At 47.4% G+C, this 20,408-nt stretch overlaps 1 protein-coding gene across 5 annotated transcripts in view; it reads left to right on the top strand.

Moving 5' to 3' along the window:
- The window catches only part of SFXN5 (sideroflexin 5), a 79,102-nt gene that overhangs the window by 41,347 nt on the left and 17,347 nt on the right, over positions 1–20,408 (top strand). For all 5 annotated transcript variants that reach the window (XR_006167658.1, XM_042811910.1, XM_042811913.1 and 2 more), the window contains 4 exons: positions 4,508–4,598; positions 7,284–7,399; positions 9,501–9,586; positions 18,855–18,972. Coding sequence is in view for 4 of the 5 variants with exons in the window: in XM_042811910.1 (XP_042667844.1) it covers positions 4,508–4,598; positions 7,284–7,399; positions 9,501–9,586; positions 18,855–18,972 (411 nt within the window). In the remaining variant the exon portion in view is untranslated. The remainder of the gene's footprint in view (positions 1–4,507; positions 4,599–7,283; positions 7,400–9,500; positions 9,587–18,854; positions 18,973–20,408) is intronic.

Genomic DNA, 20,408 nt, shown 5'->3' with positions numbered 1-20,408 from the left:
GCTTGCGGACAGGATATTTATCCCAAACTAGAAGGGTCAATCTAAGGCATCGATGAGATAAATTAGAGTTGGACTGACTCAATACCCTTAGAAAATTCACAAGATGAAAAAGAACAGGATCTTAATTTATTTTCCCAATTCGGAGTGGACAGAAACACCTGTTGGCCTGAGTGGTCCCTTGGTGGTCCGGAGCACCCACGCTCTCCTGCTCACACCATAACTGGCCATTTGCTCTCCTCCCCATGGCGCGCTGAACTCGCGCACGCACCGACACCATTTTTCGCCTCCCTCTCCAGGTGAAGGTGCCCCTGTGGATTTTTCTAATCCCAACTCCCTCTTCCTGATAATTGTTTGTGAGCCGTGCAGAGCAGCTGCATTGACAGCCTGCGAATGGGGTGTGATGGCCGTAATCAGGTTGTGGGCCACCCACCGCCGTGGGGCTGCCGGCCACTGCGTGCGGCACAGAAAGCACAGGGCTGGAGGGAGTCCAGGGAGAGCATCCAAAGGAGGGCTATGGAGATGGGAAAGGCTCTGCCCCACGGGGCAGTGGGCATGAAACAGTGTCCCCAAGGCAGTGAGCGTGGTGCTGAGCTGCCAGAGCTCGTGGTGCGCTGAGACACTGCTCTCAGATGCAGATTCAGGCCTTGGGCATGGGAGCTGTTGTTCTCCTCTTTGTTCCTTATCACCTATCAAATCGTTGTGCCATTTTCTTCCACTGACGTGCCCAACTGTGGGGCTACTGCCCTTATCCTTTCTGCCATCGTTTTGGGTCTGACCGACGTTACCTTCTTGCCTTGCTCTTGTTTCTCTCCAACTTCTTTCTCCACTTAGTTCATTTCTGCTTTCCCTTCCCTGTGCTCTTCCATTCTGTTCTCCTTGGCTTGGTAAAGCTCCAGTTGGTAAACGGCCCAGTTTCCCATCTCTCTGCCTCCATCTTCACCTCTCAGCCCTAATGAATGATTTTTTTCCTTCCTTTTCCTAATGCTCTTTTCTTTAGTTTAGCTGGATGGGGCTCATCAGATCCAATTAGTGCTGTGGTGTTTTAATTCAGCAATCTGGTGATTTTGGGGCTGAAGAAGCAGCTTCCTTCGAGCCATTCCCTGCTTCCAAACCGACTCTCTAAGTCACCTGAACCAGCTCAAACTGTAGTATTCCGTGTGCTATGGCCCATATGCTGCTGAAACCTGGGAAAGGTGTCCCTGTTCACTGCAGGAAAGTTGGTCTGGTTGGCCCTTCCAACTCCATGGATTCTATGATTTTGTGAAAGCCGAATCCCTTGCATCAGTGGAGCCCTAACCCACACAGTGAAGTGTAGAGACCCATCTCATCAGCATCTTCCAACCCATGTCTGCCTTCTTTGTGGGACTTCTTCTGTTTAGTAAAAAAAAAATTTGCTGTCAAAATAATGCAAAATCACTTCTTTTTGAGTGATCCACTGATGTATTTACTGCTCTGGCTTAAGGGGGGGTAGGGTTGGAGCTCTGTTAAGTGAGTCAGTCATTGCCGATGTGAGGAATTGAAAAGCTGCTCCTCAGGCTTCAAAAAATATTAGCAGTCATGAAGTAAAAAGTTGGATTTTTTAGAATGAAAAAGGGATTTTTTTTGGTGTTGGTCTTGCATTTTCCACGCTTTTCAAATTCATATTGTAGTGGATATGAAGTCAGAACTTTTTAGGGCAGGAAGGAAAAGAAAGAGAAAGGGAGAAGAAAAGGGAATCTCTCGGTAGCTGATTACGCACAGTCTCCCACTCCACCAACCCTGGTTTCATGGTGCAGGAGTTCAACATCCCCAAAACCCAGCTTCCCCAGCTCATCAGGATGCACTGTCATCCCAGCTGATGGGCTGTGTAGAATGAAACCTCAAAGAAGGCGCAATCTGAAAAAGCTGGATCCGTCCCCTAGTCTGGGTTGCATCATGGGAATATCCCGAATCAGTTCTACAACGAAACTCCTATTTAAAAGCCATGCTCGGAGATCACAGCTGCAACAAGGAGCACTCACTGGGCCTGAGTTTGGACATCACCACCGTGGGTATTTTCATCCCAGCTCAGTCCCCGGGCTCCTTTCACAGTCAGCAGAGCTGAATGGGCACCGCTAGGGGTGTTCTGTGTGAGCACACAAATGTCTATCTTGGGAGGAGAATAAACACCCTGAAAAAAGGCACGTTTCTCAGGGCTGGACTGCAAAACGAGCCCATCTGGAGGTACCACATTTGCTCTGATGAATCCCACCTGACTCCGTTGCGTGTTTGCACAGCACAGCGTTGTGGATCCCAGCTCTGTGACTCAGACTGTGGGCAGGGTGAGGATAATAATACTCCCGCGGTTGTTTTCTTAGCTCCAATGATGAATTTGACTCCGCAGTCGGTGTTCTTTGGCCAGCCCTAGGAATTAAAGCCATTGGCTTCTTGCTGGTGGAGGAGCTCCATTTCAGGGCTGGATGTTCTCTTGCCCTCACGCTGCTGTCCCTCTCCATGATCTGCAAGAAGAAGTTCACAGGTCGACTCGAGTCATTGCAAAACTGTAAAAAACAAACCCTCATTAGTCCTTTAAACCTGGTCCTCGTGTTGGGAATTCGGGAGATTGGATTCAAATCTGTAGCAATGTTTAATTTCATATTCACAGCGGGGTGGTTGCTGTAAGTGGAGGAGCGAGTTCGTCTGCAGCACCAAATTGAATCTGAAAGTAAAATGCTTTTTATTACCACCAACCTCACAGCAGCGTCGCTCCAGGGCTCGGCTGCATCTTTTCTGTTTCCAGACCTGCTGCTCTTCCACTTCACGTTCAAATCCTTCCATCAAACCTACGAGCAGAGGCTGGAAACCCAACACGGTTTGTCATCTCCGCAGATGAACTGTCTGCAGGCTATAAATACTCGGTCTGCGGGGCAGCACTGTGCTGGGGGCCGTTGTAGCTTCACTTCTACAGGCACACTTTTTTTCAGATGAATGTTTGGAAGAATGTTCAATTCTACAAATCCCCAAGCTTGGAAAATGTAAGAAAACAGCAATCAGGTCGTTTTTGAGAGGGAAGAAGATGGAGACGAAGCCCTTTATTCATGGCAGGAATAAGAGGAAACGCTCCGGCTCTTTGGGATCAGGAGGGAAGGTTTCCTTTGGGGTCTCAGCAGTGGTTTCTTGGGGCTCTAGAAATGCTTTACGGGTCCTGGGATCCAACACTGCCTATACAGGGCTTGCCCAGCAGTTGTGCTTCTCCACATCTTCCTCGCAGCCTACAAAGAGACGAGATGCGCTGCGGATGCATGTATAATGTAGCAGCTTGCAAAATATGTTCTGCCCCAAATCACTATTTGTTGGCAGATTTTTGGCTTTGGCTGATTTTTTTTTTTATTTTTTTTTTTAATTTAATTTTGCTGCATTTTTTGGCTGAAAACGTTTTGGCCGAGCGTTGCTCACAACTTTTTTCCGTTTTCGTCCGAAAATTCCCGGTTGGGTACAGTTGGATTTTATCTGGGTGTTTGTTTCTTTGAAAGAGAAAAACATCGTGGGGGGGAACTAATTTGAAGGCTGGAGCCATTCCCTGCTAATGGGTTGGTTTGGTGAATGACCCAATTTCTGATCAAAACTTAATTTTGATGGAATTTCTCCAACTATCACCAGTATCTGACCACAGAGCTGTGAAACAGTCTCTGTGACTTAGATCCTTTGTGAAACTGGAGAGATCTGCATCACACACGTGCTGGAGGAGGCACCCAAAAAAAGATCTGTGGTTGTAATGAGCTGCCTACTATCTCTTGCTCCTATTAATAGCTCCTTTGTAGCCCAAATATTTGATGGGAGTGAAGCGATGTGTTGTGCACGGCCACAGGAGGAGGGATGAGTTGTGTTGGAGCAATACAACTGGGCAAGGACTAGATGGGAAAGCTAGCAGATGGGAAAGTTTGCTGGAAAATGCTGCTGAATTGCATGAAGTGCAGTGAGGAGCAGTTCCATGAGAGCAACGCAGTGGTTTCCTGGCTGTCTTTTGCTTGCAAATGGCTTAAAACCCATCAAGGGTTGAACCCAACGCAACAGAACCCTACAGCAATGGGATGTAGTTCCCAAAAGAAGAATGGAGTGGTGAGGTGCTGGAACAGGCTGCCCAGAGAGGCTGTGGATGCTCCATCCCTGGAGGTGTTCAAGAGCAGGTTGGATGGGGCCCTGGGCAGCCTGGACTAGTATTAGGTATGGAAGTTGGTGGCCCTGCCTGTGGCGAAAGGGTTGGAACTTGATGATCCTTGGGGTCTCCTCCAACCCAAGCCATTCTGTGATTCTGTGCATGGAGAGGGGCCCAATCCACCCTGTGTAGGGTTCTGCTGCTGTCTGCAAGCTGTGGCACTGTCCTGCTCTTCCTAGCTAAGTTCTAGTTGTTTTTTGGGTGGTGCTGTGTGGAACCAGGAGTTGGACTCGATGATCCTTGTGGGTCCCTTCCAACTCGGGGTGTTCTATGATTCTATCGTTCTAAATGTTGCTGTTTTTCTGTTCTTTTGTTTTCTTCTTGTGTTCCAAGGTGGGCCTTAATGTTCTGGTACAGAGAGCAAACAAGTTTACCCCCGCCACTCGTCTCTTGATCCAGAGGTTTGTGCCATTCCCCGCTGTTGGTAAGAAATCACTCCTTTTCTCTGTATTTTCATACCCTGACCGTGGGTAAAAACTGCTGATGGGGAATGGATCCACCCACGGGGATGGATGGAGCACAACTCAGGTTGGGTCTGAGTCAGAGATGCACACGGGAAGTTGTGGGCTCTGCATCCCAAGGTGTCGTGAGCAGCAGGTTGCATCCGTGTCAGCATTGATTGAGAGCCCATAATTAATTTGTTTAGCTTAGCCCATAGTTAATTCTCTAGTTATTTTATTTGTGTACTGTCATGCTTCATTATGTGTCAGGACATCAGGAATCCTCCTGCTAATTGCTGTTTTGGTGGCTTTGAAAGCTCTGAGTTACCTATTTGCAGACCTGGGTAAATTCCTTAATTAAGATATGCCTGCCCATTGCTTCTGAACTGCCAGCCTGCAGCCAAAGGGCAAAAGTTAGCTTTTTCTACATGAAAAGCAGAAGCTAATGTTGGGCTCTTGTTCCACTGCACACAGGATTAAGCAGCTTCCCTGAGAATCAGAGAATCACCGAGTCGTTAAGGTTGGGAAAAGAGCACCAAGATCCCCAATCCCAACCCATCCCACCATGCCCACTGACCAATGCCACATCTCCACAGTTATTGAGCATCTCCAGGGATGGTGACTCTACTCCACCAATAACATAACAGTTTGTGTTGGGAGGGACCTTTAAAGGCCATCTGGTCCCATTCCTCGCAATGAACAGGGACACCCACAGCTCCATCGGGTGCTCACAGCCCCATCCTGCCTGACCTTGGCTGTCTCCAGGGATGGGGCACCCACCACCTCTCTGGGCAACCAGTGCCTCACAGCCCTTACTGAAAGAAATGTTTTTCTTAGGTCTGGTTTAAATCTCCCCTCTTTTAGTTTCCCCTTGTCCTATGAAAAGATGTGCACAGAGGGTTAGGGCAGACAGCTGCTTTTGTGTCTGAACCCACTTTCCAGTCAACACTGCCTGCTTTCACAGAAGTCATTTCTAGCTTATATTGCCACATTTTTTTTTTCTAAATTCTGAAAATCAGATCATCTATCCATGTATTTAAATTTCTCATTTCCCCTTCTATTTGAAACCTTCATAAAACCTACAGTTAATTGAATCATAGAGTAACCTGAGTTGGAAGTGACCTAGAAGGACCGTCGAGTCCACCTTTGCAGCACAGAGCATCTCTTCTGGTGCAGTTTTGTTGGAAAAAAAAAAAGAAAGCAAGAAAAAACAGGGGACTAAATTTGCTTTAAATGAAATACTCGGTGTCTTTTTTACTGTGGCTTGGTGAGCTGAAGGGTTGGTACCACAGATAGTTTGATAGATGGGAAGAGTGGTCCAGTAGTTAGAATATTAGAGAGACAGAGTGTGCGTGTGTGTATGTTCCTCTTCTTCTCGAGTGTAAGGAGCATTTGTCACCACAAATCATCCTTGATTGCAGGGAGCTGCGTTCATATAGGGCTCACCCACCCACCACCCTCAAAAAATTAGACATTTGTTATATGACATGAGTTGAGATTAATTAGTGAATATTAACCCATCAAGCAACGCAGAAACACATTTTTGGAAGCGGTGGTGCTGCAGCAACAGTGGCTTTGCATTAGTTCTGGTTGGAAAAACAAAATGTGGTGGGGGGGGGGGGGGAGGAGTTGCTGGAAAATGCCAGCTTGTGAAAAAGAAAAACTTTTGGAGGAATTAGTAGCTTTTCTATGGAAAATTTTAAGGATTTCCTGCAGAGATTTGGGCGTTTCTGCACGGAACCTGGAGGAAGGCTGCAGCTGGGAAGGGTGTTTGTGGACCACCAGCCCCATGTGTTGCCCTGGGTGAGGGATTTGGGGGTAATTTGGGGAAGACAACAGAAGATGAGGGGCAGAAGATGAGCAGGGGCAGGTTTTGCAGGAAGGTGATCTGTCCCCACTGAGGTGTGGGTGCAGGGCTGGGATTTCTCAGATGCTTTGATGGCCAACCCCAACGCATCCCTGTCGTGCCCCACCATGCCCACCACTGCAAAATCTGTCCACAGAGCCCTTTTACCCCTAAAGCATGAAAGATGAGGGCAGACGGTCAGCAGGAGCACTGCTAACACCGTGCATGTCCATGAAAGCAACCTAGCCTTGTGTCTTTGGTTCAGACAAAACGGCTGTCCTCCTCTGAGCTCAAAGCTCAGCTGTCCTTCACAGCTCGATGAAATCACTTGTGGTGATTTCCATCACAGCTCCTCATATTCATTGTTTAAGAAGAGTTTGTCTGCTGGATTAGTGAGAGAGGTAAATCCAGCTGGTGTGTACCTACCTTCAGAAGGAGCAGCTGTCCAAAATCAGGGCCTGGTTGTCCAAGCCCAGCTGGTCAGCAGGGTTAAGCCTTGTTTTGACTTGCCAAATCTCAATGTCAGGTGTAGAATGAATGGTCACAATGGGAGTTGGGAACATGGATGGACACCGACATCTGGAAATACCTGTATTGTTTTGTGTCAGTGTGCTCCTGATTGTGCCGTGTTAAAGGAAATTATTACCATTCCCTTCTTAAGCATCACATCTCTGTCTCAGTACAAGAATGAATTGTTGACTTTCAGAAACTTCTTGGCAGATTGATGAAAGCAAAGCTGAAGAGATGGTGTGGAGAACAGAAGCCTGCCATGTGGTATTGACCGGGGCTGCGATGCTAATCATCATGCTTTTCTCATCCTCAGCCAGTGCCAATATCTGCAACGTTGTCCTGATGAGGCACACGGAGCTGGAAGAAGGAATTGATGTTTTGGACAATAATGGAAACATCGTCGGCTCTTCCAGAATTGCTGCAAAACATGTATGTACCTGAGATGTACCTGGTGAGCACTTGCACATACACAGCTGGCCTTCAGAGGGTGGTGAGGCACTGGAACAGGTTGCCCAAGGAGGCTGTGGATGCCCCATCCCTGCAGGCATTCAAGGCCAGGCTGGATGTGGCTCTGGGCAGCCTGGTCTGCTGGTTGGTGACCCTGCACACAGCAGGGGGTTGGAACTGGATGAGCACCGTGGTCCTTTTCAACCCAGGCCATGCAATGATTCTGTGATTCAGGCTCAGCAGCTCCCACAGCTGTAGGAACTGATGGAACTGATGATTTAGAGCTAGACCTGGATGGCCTCTACTCATCATGCATGAAGAATTAAGCTGCAAGACTTAATGCCTCTTTGCAGCCATGCATGTGGTTGGGTGGCCACAGAGTGGAGTGTGCTGGTGGACACAAGCTCATGTCATGCATAGATTGGAGTATGCTGGTGGACCCAGGGTCATGCCCAGCAGCCCACTGGCTTGCCACAGTGGTTTGGAAGGGAGCAGACTGCCATCAGGGGGATCCTGCACCACCACCCCACTGCATTCACAGCCTTAGGATTTCTTAGTGGAAACTTGTAAGCAGTTCACGTTGAATTCGAAGCAAACATAACTTACACCTTTTTCTAAATGAGGAAGGCTTCATTCTCAAGCTGAGTTGCATTTTAACCCTTGCCATGTCAGAACTGTGTTAACACTGCCAACCCAGGCTCCGTAAGGGCAGCCAGATGTTTGTAGCCTTGTGCTAACACCTGGCTTGTTTTTCCCCTGTTGCCTTCTACTCTCTGCCATCTGCTTGCAATTACTCCCTTTTTTTCCCTTCTTGCATACTTTTGTCTTCTGAGCATCATCTGATTGTCTGAGGCGTGTTGTTTCCAAGTGGGCTTTCATCTGAAATGTAAAGCATGTACAGAAGCACACGCCCAGGCAGAGGAGTTAATAATATAATGCTTGGCATTTCTCTCGCTCCTTCTGTCCAAGGCTCTTAAGGCACTTCATAGACAGCAATTAATGTACAGATTTACAGTCCTCGGCAAGAAATGGGAGATCTCTAATATATCTCCATATTGTTGTTTAACAGGGAGCTTAAAACAATCTGTTGAAGGGCTCAGAGCTTCTTGATTGAGCCAGTTTGCCTCACTTAACATCACTGGCTTCAAGACCTTGCTTCCCCTCTCCATCCTAATGGTCCAGGGGAAGACAGGCAGCATAGAAAATAGTTATTAAAATTGGAGGTACTGATTTAAGTGGAGTTGAAGCTTTAGATTTCGGAGGACTTCTGCTCAGATGCCGTGTTGTCCCGATGCTTCTTCCTGAATGGCACAATGCTGGTTTTTGGGGTGTAAAATTTGACTGATCATTAGGGCTACACATCTGTGCCTCTCTGAGACCTTCTGGTTGGAGAGGATCAAGTGCTCCCAAACCTGGCTGGATGTGTAAACATTCCCACCCCAGACCTGCAGTAATCTCTACCTACATCTGGCAAAGCCCCACACATGGTCAGAGTGCTTGGGGCATCCCATGGAGTGCTGACAAAAGTGGCTGGAAGAGGTAAATGGAAACACAGTGCTGCCTCCTAGAGCATCCATGGTCATGTTTAGGTCTCATCTCAGGGGATTTGTATCTGTCATGCTGCCAAGCTGTTCTACAGCAAGTCTTGTGCTGGGGCTGGAACTCAAATAAGGGAGAAAGGACTGACATTGCTCCTTAACCCATCTGGAGATATTTCACCATGCAGCATCTGCCAGGCAGCACCATCATGTTTGGGTGGGGATATGGTGGTGTGACTGTTGTGGTCCCGTGCATTAAAACACCACAGAGGCTATGAGATGCACAGCCCTACTGCCTGCATTCATCTCTGCTTTGCACCCAAGCAAGGGCTCCAGCCCATCGTTTGTAGCAACAGAGCAAAAATCACTTGGGTACAAATAGCTGATAGCAAACTTGGAAATGTGTTCTGGTATATTTGTTCATGTCTGCAACACGAGAGGCCAGGCAAAGCATTTCTGTGTCTGCACACCGACTGCACAGCGCAGGTAAATCCTGAGATTTGTTGAAAATGTCTTACATTTGTTGGTTTGTTCTTCCTTTCCAGGCACTGCTTGAAACAGCCCTGACTAGAGTGGTCCTGCCGATGCCTATACTGGTTCTACCTCCAATTATTATGTCCATACTGGAAAAGTAAGTGTTGGGTAACATGCAGGGGGCACTTCTCCAGGGGGGGGAAGAAAAGATCCTCAGTAGGTGTTATTCAGTGATATTTCTTAGCACTGCTCCATCAAAGACTTTTTCTTTTTGGGGGGGGTAATTTTGGCCATTGGTGTAGGTTGAGAGACAGAGCACAAATAGAAATGTTGACTTCCAGCTTTTCTTACACCAGAATCATTCCTCACAGATGTTCTTCTGGAGTACTAGGAGAGTGGGCAGGGTTATTATTCATGTCTAAATGCCTCCTTTCACATTTCTTGATGACAAAAAGCCCCAACAACCTGCCCCGGCCATAGGACCTTCTTCTCAACTTGCTTTCCAACACCTCTGTTTTTTTCCTTCTGCTCAGTCTTTGGAGACTCATCAGTGCAGTGAAAGACAGAGATGCTAAAAGGCTTGTTGCCTTTGTCCAGACAGCCAAGCTGGAAGCACTCTTTGAACAAATTTGTTGATAGTGGTTGCTCTAAAGCACTCTGCTGACAAAGTAAATAGCAATTAACACAACTGGGGATTGACCCATGGCTTTGGTTAGCCTTGTGTGCCCTTGTAGAAATACCCCTGGGCGATTTGCTCTCCTTAATGGAAGGGTTGGGTCTGCTTCTGTACTTGCTGAGATTTTTAGCTTCCCAATATTTTTACAAATATTTCTTTTCCGTATCCCTCCAGCACCCAGAGGCTCACATTGAGATCAGTTCTTCCCATGAGCTGGGTGTGAGGAAAAATGCAGCAACAAACTCACCTGCAACTCAGAAGTCAGTGTTTTCAGCCCTTGCTGACAAGATGTGCTGCTTTTCAAAGGGCTGTGGTTGTTTCCTGCAGCAGGGCACTGTCCTGCTAAGTGGCAGCCTGTGTTCCTCCTGACTTCACACAGCCGTGTGTTGCTTTCTGGTTCTGTCTTGGTGAGCTGTTGGAGAAGGTTCAGAGGAGGCCACAAAGATGGTCAGAGGGCTGGAGCACCTCTCCTGTGAAGACAGGCTGAGGGAGCTGGGTTTGTTAAGCATGGAGAAGAGAAGCTGCAGGGTGACCTCATTGCAGCCTGCAGTGCCTAAAGGGAGCCTGCAGACAGGAGGGGAATCAACTCTGTGAAAGGGTAGATAACAGCAGGACAAGGGGAAATGGTTTGAAGTTGAGGGAGGGGAAATTGAGGTTGGATGTGAGGGGGAAGTTCTTGACAGAGAGAGTGGTGAGGTGCTGGAACAGCTGCCCAGAGAGGCTGTGATGCCCCGTCCATCCCTGGAGGTGTTCAAGGCCAGGTTGGATGGAGCCCTGGGCATCCTGGGCTGCTATGAAATGTGGAGGTTGGTGGCCCTGCCTGTGGTGGGGGGTTGGAGCTTCATGATCCTTGAGGTCCCTTCCAACCTGAGCCATTCTATGATTCTATGAGCAGTTCAACCAGTGGGGCCACCCCAAAGTACAAACTATAATATCCCAGGAGGATCTTTGCTCTTCCAGTTGCCATAAGCACCCAAAAATCTCGATGTGCAGAAACTCAGAGTTTGCAGAAAATTGGTCAGTGAATGATCATCTCCAACGCTGAGAACCATCCCGGGTCTTGCAGAGCACCCATAGGCTTAAATAACACTGATAATGGAACACGCTTTGTTCTTGTGGCATCACCACCTCCTGCACTGATGCCATGAGGTTTAACTGAATGCAGGCATGCTCTGGGCGAGATGCACTGAAACAAAATTCATCTGTCAAGCAAATGGGGATATGCAGGAGCATTTTTTTTGTTCAGAAAGTCATCATTTTAACTAAAAGGCAGTCCAAGTTCAGGTTTGGGAGAGAATACTTTCCTTGTCACCACCCACCAAATGAAACTCTGTAGGTGTAAAATACACGGGCACGGATTTGGCCTGAATTCCACTTAGAGCTTTGTGCCTACTGTTGGATTTCCCTTTAAATATCTTTGGATTCCTGGAAGCCTGAATGAGAAGGGAGAGGGACAGAGAGTGGGGAGCAGTTTGGCCACGCAGAGGCTGTGGTTTGGCAGCTGGTATTATGGGATGTGGAAGCATCTCTTTCCATATCCGAGGGATTTGCAGTCCATGTGGGCTCACAGATCTCTTAAATGAAGGGTGCAGTCATAGAATCATAGAATGGCTTGGGTTGGAAGTGACCTCAAGGATCCTCAAGCTCCAATTGTGCCACATGCAGGGCCACCAATCTCCCCATTTCATACCAGCCCAGGCTGCCCAGGGCCCCATCCAACCAGTCAGAGGTGAGACATCATTTTTGTAAATAAATTTGAAGCATTGGGTGAAAAGTGTAACTTTTAAAATTTAACAGAATTTGGGTTAGCCCAGGAATTGTTATCAAGCCTGGGAGTCATTATCAAGGCATGTATTATCAATTTATTTATAGAAGTCCTCACAGCATCTATAAATAAAAAAGAAAATGAGGGCTGTGGCTCAGTGTTTGAAGGCTGGGGCTCTGGAAGCAGAAGTCCCAGTCTGGAAGCTCTCCTGAGCCACGTGCAGCTGCGATTGTGCTGCAGGAGGGAACAGCTCTGCGGGGGACGGTGCTGCTTTTCGGGGGGTTGCAGCACCCAGGAGCAAACCACGTTCTCCCAGCGGTGGTTTTTGGTTCTGCGGAACCTGCTCCCTCCTTTTTGTCTCGGCGTCGGGAAAGTTTATTTTAAGTGGCCAGTTCCTGGTCGCCGTCTTTCCACTTGGATCCAGGTCTTTCCTCTCTCTCAGCCATCTCTCCATCTGCATGTTTTAACTCCCCCAGCTGCCTCTCTCGTCTCTTGTGCCATTTTTTTTCAGCTCTCTTGGCTTCTCTCGTCTCTTTGCCTGCTGTGTATTTTAACTCCCAGGGCCGCCTTCTCTGCTCTCCAAGTAATTCAATGTTACCTCCCACTGCTGAGCTCCGCGGCGCTCCATTCTTTCCCCATGTTTCATGCATTTCCTGCTGCTTGGACGCTCTGTTGAAGCAGCTAACATATAGAATCAATGTTTATTTTGAGACTGCATATGCCATGCGGGGAACACGGTGTCAGTTATTTTGTGCAGATGTATTCTCTTTTAAGTTTTATAAATAATATCTGTGTTGGCAACTTTAATACGGGAAAATATTGGTTTTGTATTGTCTGTGAGATGGAGAAGACTCATCCGTGGGATCTGACTGACACTGGGTCAGACAATGGAAACTTCACTGGTACCTCTGCATTACAGAGTGTTAGGACAGCTACATAGAACTGCAGGATCATTCAGGTTGGAAAAGGCCTCTAAGATGACCAAGCCCAACTTTAACCCACCCCACTATGCCTACTGACCATAGAATCACAGAATCAATGAATGGCCTGGGTTGAAAAGGATGACAATGATCATCTAATTCCAAACCCCTGCTGTGTGCAGGTCACCAACCAGCAGACCAGGCTGCCCAGAGCCACATCCAGCCTGGCCTTGAATGCCTGCAGGGATGGGGCATCCACAGCCTCCTTGGGTTGTTTTTTTTTACCATATCCCCCAATACTGTGGTTCTTAAACACCTCGAGGGCTGGTGACTCTGCCAACTACTCTGGACAGCCTGTTCCAATGACTGCATCTACTGCATTAAGTTGGACTTCTTGTCCATCAGACATTTCCCTTTATTTACATGCTTCTCTGAATCCTTCTATGTAGTAGTTATGATCAAATGTGTGAAACTGCCCAAGTTTCTCCCAGAAAGCTGCCAGCCAACTGCCACCATCCAACACTTCTCCTGTATCCTTTGCCTGACTCCGTGCAGATCTGAAGCCCATCGCAGATGGCCTGTGTGCACACCATCCACATCTGTACGCACGCCCAGCCTCAGGTTCCCCTGAGCTCTGAAATTCAGTGGCACATGGATTGTGTGATCTGGATGAGCAGTGGACAGGCAGACCACTGCCCTGTCCATGGACACTTGGAACCAAAGGCTTCCAGTGGTGATAGAAGAACCTACGTTCTTCTCATTCCCATCTCCTTAACCTAAAGCCTCTTTTCTACCTCTATAATTCAAGCAGCTTCAAAGGGTCTGATGTGCAGAAGGTGGTCTCAGGGTTGCTCCAGGGACTCGTGGCTGGACACATCCCTAAAGTTGACCTTGCATGGAGGAGGAAGGATGAAATTGGTACTGTTAGCAATGCGCAAGAGCTGAGAGAGAAACAGGGAGCAGGAGAGATGTGTCCCTGAAAGGGAAACATTTCTACTTTCTTCATCCCCATGTTGCCCCGATTTTAAGGCTTGCAGAGCTGCTAGAACCACAGCAAATCAGTTGTCCCATAAAGCTCATCAAATCAGGACAATCCAAGGCTGGATCAACTTAGGGAGCTGCTCTGGCCAAGCCATATTGATGGTGTGAGTAATAGAATCATAGAATCATAGAATGGCTTGGGTTGGAAAGGACCTCAAGGGATGATGGATTCTCGTGATGGACAGTCAGTGCTCAGATCATGGTTCCATGGTGGTGGCTTTCTTAAGCTTCAGCTACATCTGTTACTGCAGAAATGGGCATGGAGATCCTCTTGGACCTTACGTTCATGACCTTTTGCTGGATTTATTCTTTTGGTGGTATTTGCAGAATGCATTTCCTACAGGTGCTTTTCACAGAATCACAGGGTTGGAAGGGACCTCAAGGATCATGAAGCTCCAACCCCCTGCCACACACAGGGCCACCAACCTCCCCATTTCATAGCAGCCCAGGCTGCCCAGGGCCCTAAAACAACCTGGCCTTGAACACCTCCAGGGATGGACGGGGCATCACAGCCTCTCTGGGCAGCTGTTCCAGCACCTCACTGCTCTCTGTAAAGAATTTCCCCCTGACATCCAACCTCAATCTCCCCTCCCTCAACTTCAAACCATTTCCCCTCGTCCTCTTCTTCAAGTCTCTCCAACCAGCTATAAACCCTCTGTGAAGTTTGTTTGAGCTAAACAGCTGCCAGCAGTGACACCTTAAACTGCCGTGGCTGTTTCCAGAGTAAACATTGAAACTGCTCCTTTAATTATGTCAATCAAACAACAAAAAAAATCCCCCAACATCATTCCATTTGCATCTGCTGCCTCCCCTTGAGCAGGCACTGGTCCATTGCTGGAACAGGAGATTCTCTTCAGTATAGGCATAGAACAGTGGTGGTCTGGGTGGACAGGATGGCAGCCACAGCCCCTGGTCCATGGAGAAGCCAGCTTTCCCCAAATGACCCCAGATGAGTGCTCCAAACCATTCTGCAGATAGCAGTAGGGCTGTCTGAAGCAAGACGTGGTGCTGGCATTGGAGGTTGTGAGCAGAGCACGGACTTGGCATGCACCATGTGGGGTGTGACAGCCACTCCCGTGTTATGTTCATGTCTCATGGGCCATTTGAGTCCTGGATGCTTTGGGTTATCCCAAGCTTCAGCCTCCTGTGCTTTCCTTACCCCGCTGGCATCCGCGGCGTCTTGCGATGTATGTATTAGCTTTGAACCTGTTTACACCAAACACTGCAGAAACCCCACAGAATCTGTCAGCTGGGAGACTTTGGTTAACTCCTGTCATATTTAGTTTAGCATCTGACACCTCCTCCTAGACAAATACAGCTCTGGTTCACTGAACCCGATAACTCCTTTTTAGTACAGCGACTGACTTCCATATGGAATAAATTACAGTACCTCTTGAAAAACGCCAGAGGCAGCTGCCAAATTATGCAAAATTTAAACCACTAATGAACAATGTGATGAAAGTTGAATGAAGGTGTATTTACAAGATCTACAACACGCTGTCTCTGCGGAGCAGATGTACTGTCTGTACAAGCATGCGTGTGGCTGTGTGTGTACCTACACGTACGTGCACACTCATGCATACTGAAATGCTACCCGTGAGGTTGAGCTAGTTTAGGCATCTCCTTCCGTGTGCTACCTAGGAGCAATGAGCCAGAAGTTGCCTGGTGTGGTGCTGCTTTTTTCTATCCACCAGGCACATTTTGTGAAAGCAAATTGCGGAAGGAATAAGAATGAGGGGACTTGGAAAGGGGCTGAAGAGTCATGGAGTCATAGAATGGCCTTGGGTTGGAAGGGATCTCATCTCATTGCAGCACCTTGCTGTGGGCAGGAGTGAACCTTAAGGAAAAAAAAGAAGAAAGAAAGGGAGGAGGGTTAGGGTTGCAAAAATATCCATTTTATTCCATCTAAAGGCAAATGCATGAACACTGATTGCTTATGCTGGTCGCTAGAGAGGCAGTGTTGGTGTCAATAACTTGGTGTCTGAAACAGGAATGATAGATGATATGAAATCATGGAATCATTGAGGCTGGAGAAGCCCAACCCATCCCCACCATGCCTATAACTATGTCCCTCAGTGCCACATCTCCATGGTTCTGGAACATCTCCAGGGACAGTGGCTCCTCCACTCCCTGGGCAACTGTGCCAGAGCCTGACCACTCTTTCAGAGGATATTATCGTCTTCCAACATGACACCTTCTCTTGACATGGGTTTTTCATCCCTTTGTTGTTCAGTGTGAGTGCCAATAAGGTTTAGTTCACCAGAGCTTTGCCACTCGTGACCTATGCATATGACAGCGTATAGAACTACTGTTCCCGTGGAGGAAGAGCTTCATGTTATGCTTCTGCAGAATTCAGAGAAGACAAGCTCTTCTGAATATAGCAGTCTGCTTTAGAAGATGCCAATGGCAAAGCTGGGCCATCAGGATCTGCAGGTTCAGACCTCCTCGAGGCAGAGGACAGCACTGTAAACTAATTAATTCTTCAACAAATAGTGACTCATTACATTTTTTTTTAACCTGCTGTAATATAATACTCTGCAATGAAGCCATTAGGAAGTATAGAATCATAAAGTCATTGAAGTTGGAGAAGACCTCCGAGACCGTCCAGTCCAGCTGTCCACCTACCACCAATATTGCCCCACTGACCATGTCCCTCAGTACAGAATCTAAACATTTCTTGAGCACCTCCAGGGACCAAAGTCTAATCATCCACTTCCAATGGGGAAGCTAATGGGTGAAAAAAGGGTTTTGATTGCATCTGACAGCATTTGACAGCTAACAAAGTGCAGCGTGCAGTATTTAACTTAAAGTTCTTTGGAGATCTGTGTCGAGAGCAGAGCTCCTGGGGACAGAAGAAAAGTGACCTCTCAACTGATTATGAGTCATTTATTCTGAACTACACAAATTTTAGAATCTGAATCCCAATTAAGACATTACACTGCATGTGTTAATTGGTCCCTCTCCTTTCTAAATCAAGCCATAACTCTTCTTAATTAGGAGGTTAGCCCTTGTAATTTGAACTGGCCTGAGTCTGAAGCACTCGTGGAAGTCACACCTAGGGGCTGTACTGGGGATCATTTTAAATTGGTTGGATTTTTACATGGGTGATTATAAGGTCCCCAACAGGGCAGTAATTGAAGAGGGTGCAACTTCCAAATGAAGGTGTCAGGGTGGTGCAGGTGATGTCTGGGCTCTGAGCTGTGCTCCAGGAGGCTCGAAGGAGGCTGACCCGATTTGCACCACGAGAGCCCTCATGGAGCACAGCAACTCAAGCAGCAGAGTAAGTCACTTCCAACAGTGCATCCCAGGGACAGGTTATCACAGCTCATTGCTGGCAGTTCTCAGATGTCTCATTTATGGCACCTAGTGAGTGCTGGTGGCATGAGGCAGGGAGCAGAAGCTTCTTCTCCTCAGACAAACACTTCTTGGCTTTGCTTAGGTCACGTTCTATGCCAAACAAAGTAGCTGAGTATTGGAAAAGAGAAGCCTGTCTTTCACAGCACAAATCAATAGGATCAGTTGTGTCTCCATGGCTTATCAGCGAGGAGCTGAGACGTTTGAGGAGCTCTGGATCCCATTTGCCTTCCGTTACGCATTTCCCTCCTTACTACACCAGTTCTCAAGGCAGCTTTCAGCAAGGATTGCTAACAAAGGGCGGAGAGTCTGAGTGTGCAGACACACAGACAGCATTCAGCAGGGTAACGAGTTCCCACACATCAGCTGCTCCGTTGTCATTCATCAGGTGCCTGCTTGCAGCCTGCAGTAAACACGGGGCAGGCGGGGGTTGAGGTAAGCTGTTATCTTGCATGGGCTGCACTGGGAGATGCACCTGCAAAATAACCCAGGCTTTACCCCAGGCTGACGGTGTGCCCCGATGTGGGAAATGTTGCCTGACGTGTTCTTGTGCTGCCATCCCAGCAGAAAGGCATTGACCTGCAGGTTTCTGCCCACGTTTGATGCCCTCGTCAGCATCCACAAGATGGTCAGAGTGGGGATGGACGTTGGGGCTAAGGAACTAAGGCCAGAGCTAGCAACTGTGGCTGCCTCTCCATGTTGCTAAAATGCTCCGAATGCTCAAACAAAAATCACCACCAATTTGCTGTCTCAGTTCCATTTGTTTTGGGTTGGTAGGAAGAAGTTGAATGCCTGCAGTTTTGGTGCAGCTAGCTTCAGAACAAATCCCTACTGAATTATATGTGACACCCTTGGTGTCTGTGAACCATCTGAGATCCCGTATCCCTAAATATACACAAATTGCCATCTTCTGTTAGCAAGGTCTTGTTCCTGACTTTCAGTGTTAATTGCATCAGAAGGGTCACTTAATGGGTCATTATCAGAGCCTGACCTCGCGGTATCTTTACACGTTTGCTCTTAACAACTCCTGAACTGGTGGATACCCCCCGAGGACAGCTAGTGTTAAAGCATCCTTATCACCCACTCTGCAGATGTTTCATTTTTAGCAAATTAAGGTATTGTCAAGTTTACTACTTTATTACCACGTTAACAAAGTCGTATGGCTTTTGCAGTACGGCTGTGTGATACGGCTGACAATGTTCACAGTGTCTCTCAGGAGTCTGATTTCCTTCTCCTCACCCAACAGTCTGCAAAGTCTTAAAGCAAGCAATGCCTGTCCATGGCCTGATCACCTTGGGTGCAGCTGACACCACTGTGGGATGCTTTGAAACGGGAGAAACGTGTGAACTGATCCTGTTTTAAGTCCCTGGAGGTGCTCCAGAACCATGGAGATGTGGCACTGAGGGCCATTGGGCGTGGTGGGATGGGTTGGGATTGGGCCTGGGGATCCTGGAGGTCTTTTCCAACCTGAATGATTCTTTGATTCTGTGACATCTTCTAGGATCTTCTGTGGGTGAGCTTGAACTTGCTCTCTCCAGCTGGGAGGACCCTCTAAGAGCAACCTGCGCCACCTGTGGAGGAGAACAGTGGGTCTGGTTGAACGCCATGTGGATGATGGCATGAACTAATTTATCTGCAAGATGGTTTAAACAGAACCTTTCCTTTCCAGGACATCGCTCCTGAGGTCCCGTCCCCGGATGGTTCTCCCAGTCCAAAGCCTTGTGTGCCTCGCTGCCTTTGGCCTGGCCCTTCCCTTGGCCATCAGTCTCTTCCCACAGATGTCCGAGGTCAGTGCACTGCTTCCTGCAGTGGGTTGTCTCACACTGTCTTATCAGTGCTGTGGCTTGTTTTGCTCTCCTGGGTAATCTGTCAATGTAAGTTCTGTTTGTTTCAAAAACTGATTTGTGTTGGTCTCTACTGGTCAATTCCGTTGTACTGGTATTGGTCTCTCCTGGTTAATTCCATTTTTTTTTTGGTCTGGATGGGTTTATCCCCAACTTCTAGCCAGGGAATCTCGCTGTACACTTGTCTGCAAGGCTGAAAAACACATTACAAATTTTCTGTTGTTCTTCTAGCTGTTTACAGACTGAGATGAAACTGTCCCTTAATTTTCTGTTTAAGAAACAGAATAGATCTCAATCTTGGAGCCTCTTGCTAAAAGACGTGTTTTCTGATGCTTTAATGATTCATGTGGCTCTTTCTTAAACTTTTTCTAATTAGTCAACATCCTTTTTGGAGCATTTCCACGAGAACCAGACGTGGTATTCCAGGAAGAAGTTGCACAAGTACCAGTTACAGGGCTGTGTGATCTGCTTGCTTGTGCTTGAGTTCATACATCCACAGCACGCGTTAGTCATTTTGGCATGAGTTCAGCTCTAATTCCCTGTCCATCAGTTGTCTGCTGTGATCCCAAGTTCTGCTCAGTGGTTTTCATTATGAAGGACTGAGGGCTCTTTCCGGGTCCAGCAACTTTTGGAGGAACACATCCATAGTTCCCCTTGAGCACCATGTTATGTTCCTGGATCCAGGGAAAGGAGCTTCATCCACAAGAAGGTAGCAGTGGACTTTCCTGAAAGCCCTTCTTTGAGAAAACCAAAGAGGCAGGACCACAGGAGGTGGTCATTGAGCCCAGAAGCAACCCAGAAGTAACGTTGCCACTCATCCCCCAAAATGATGTCCCATGCATTCACTGCTTCCAGAGGCAACTTCAGGTTTGACCATCACACAATACACACCAACTTCCTTTCTGCAGTTCCCCATGCAAGTTAGAGGTCTCTGTATCTTAGTCTCACAATTATTTACCACTTTCTCAGAATCTCTGTCTTCTCAAACCATTAGCAGCACTCCTTGTTGTTTTCTCCCTCCTCACTGATGACACACGTGTTTAAGAACTTTGGCCAAACCAAATCACTCTTTCAAACACAGACAAGAAACTGACCCTAAAATTCTGTATGATTTAGTACATTTTCAGTGTTTTCATTATATTCATTATCTCAGTTCTTTATGTAAAAATGAAGCTCACAAGGTCCTTTTGCATTTTGTACTGAGCTTTATGAGTGACTGATAGTCTATATCACACTGCATCTGATCTTGTGGCTTGGAGAAGGGTGTTGATGCTAACAGCTATATGAATCCTAGCCCACAGGAAAAATAAAGGATATACAAATTACAGACATCAGGCAATACCAAAAACCATACAGCATCACTTGAAAATGACCTTCTA

The sequence above is a fragment of the Centrocercus urophasianus genome, unplaced genomic scaffold (assembly GCF_019232065.1).
Source record: "Centrocercus urophasianus isolate 14NV4802_14NV808 unplaced genomic scaffold, USGS_Curo_1.0 seq_13, whole genome shotgun sequence".
Lineage (NCBI taxonomy): Eukaryota > Metazoa > Chordata > Aves > Galliformes > Phasianidae > Centrocercus > Centrocercus urophasianus.
The sequence above is the reverse complement of the archived record's forward strand: the minus strand, read 5'-3'. Positions and strand labels throughout refer to the sequence as shown.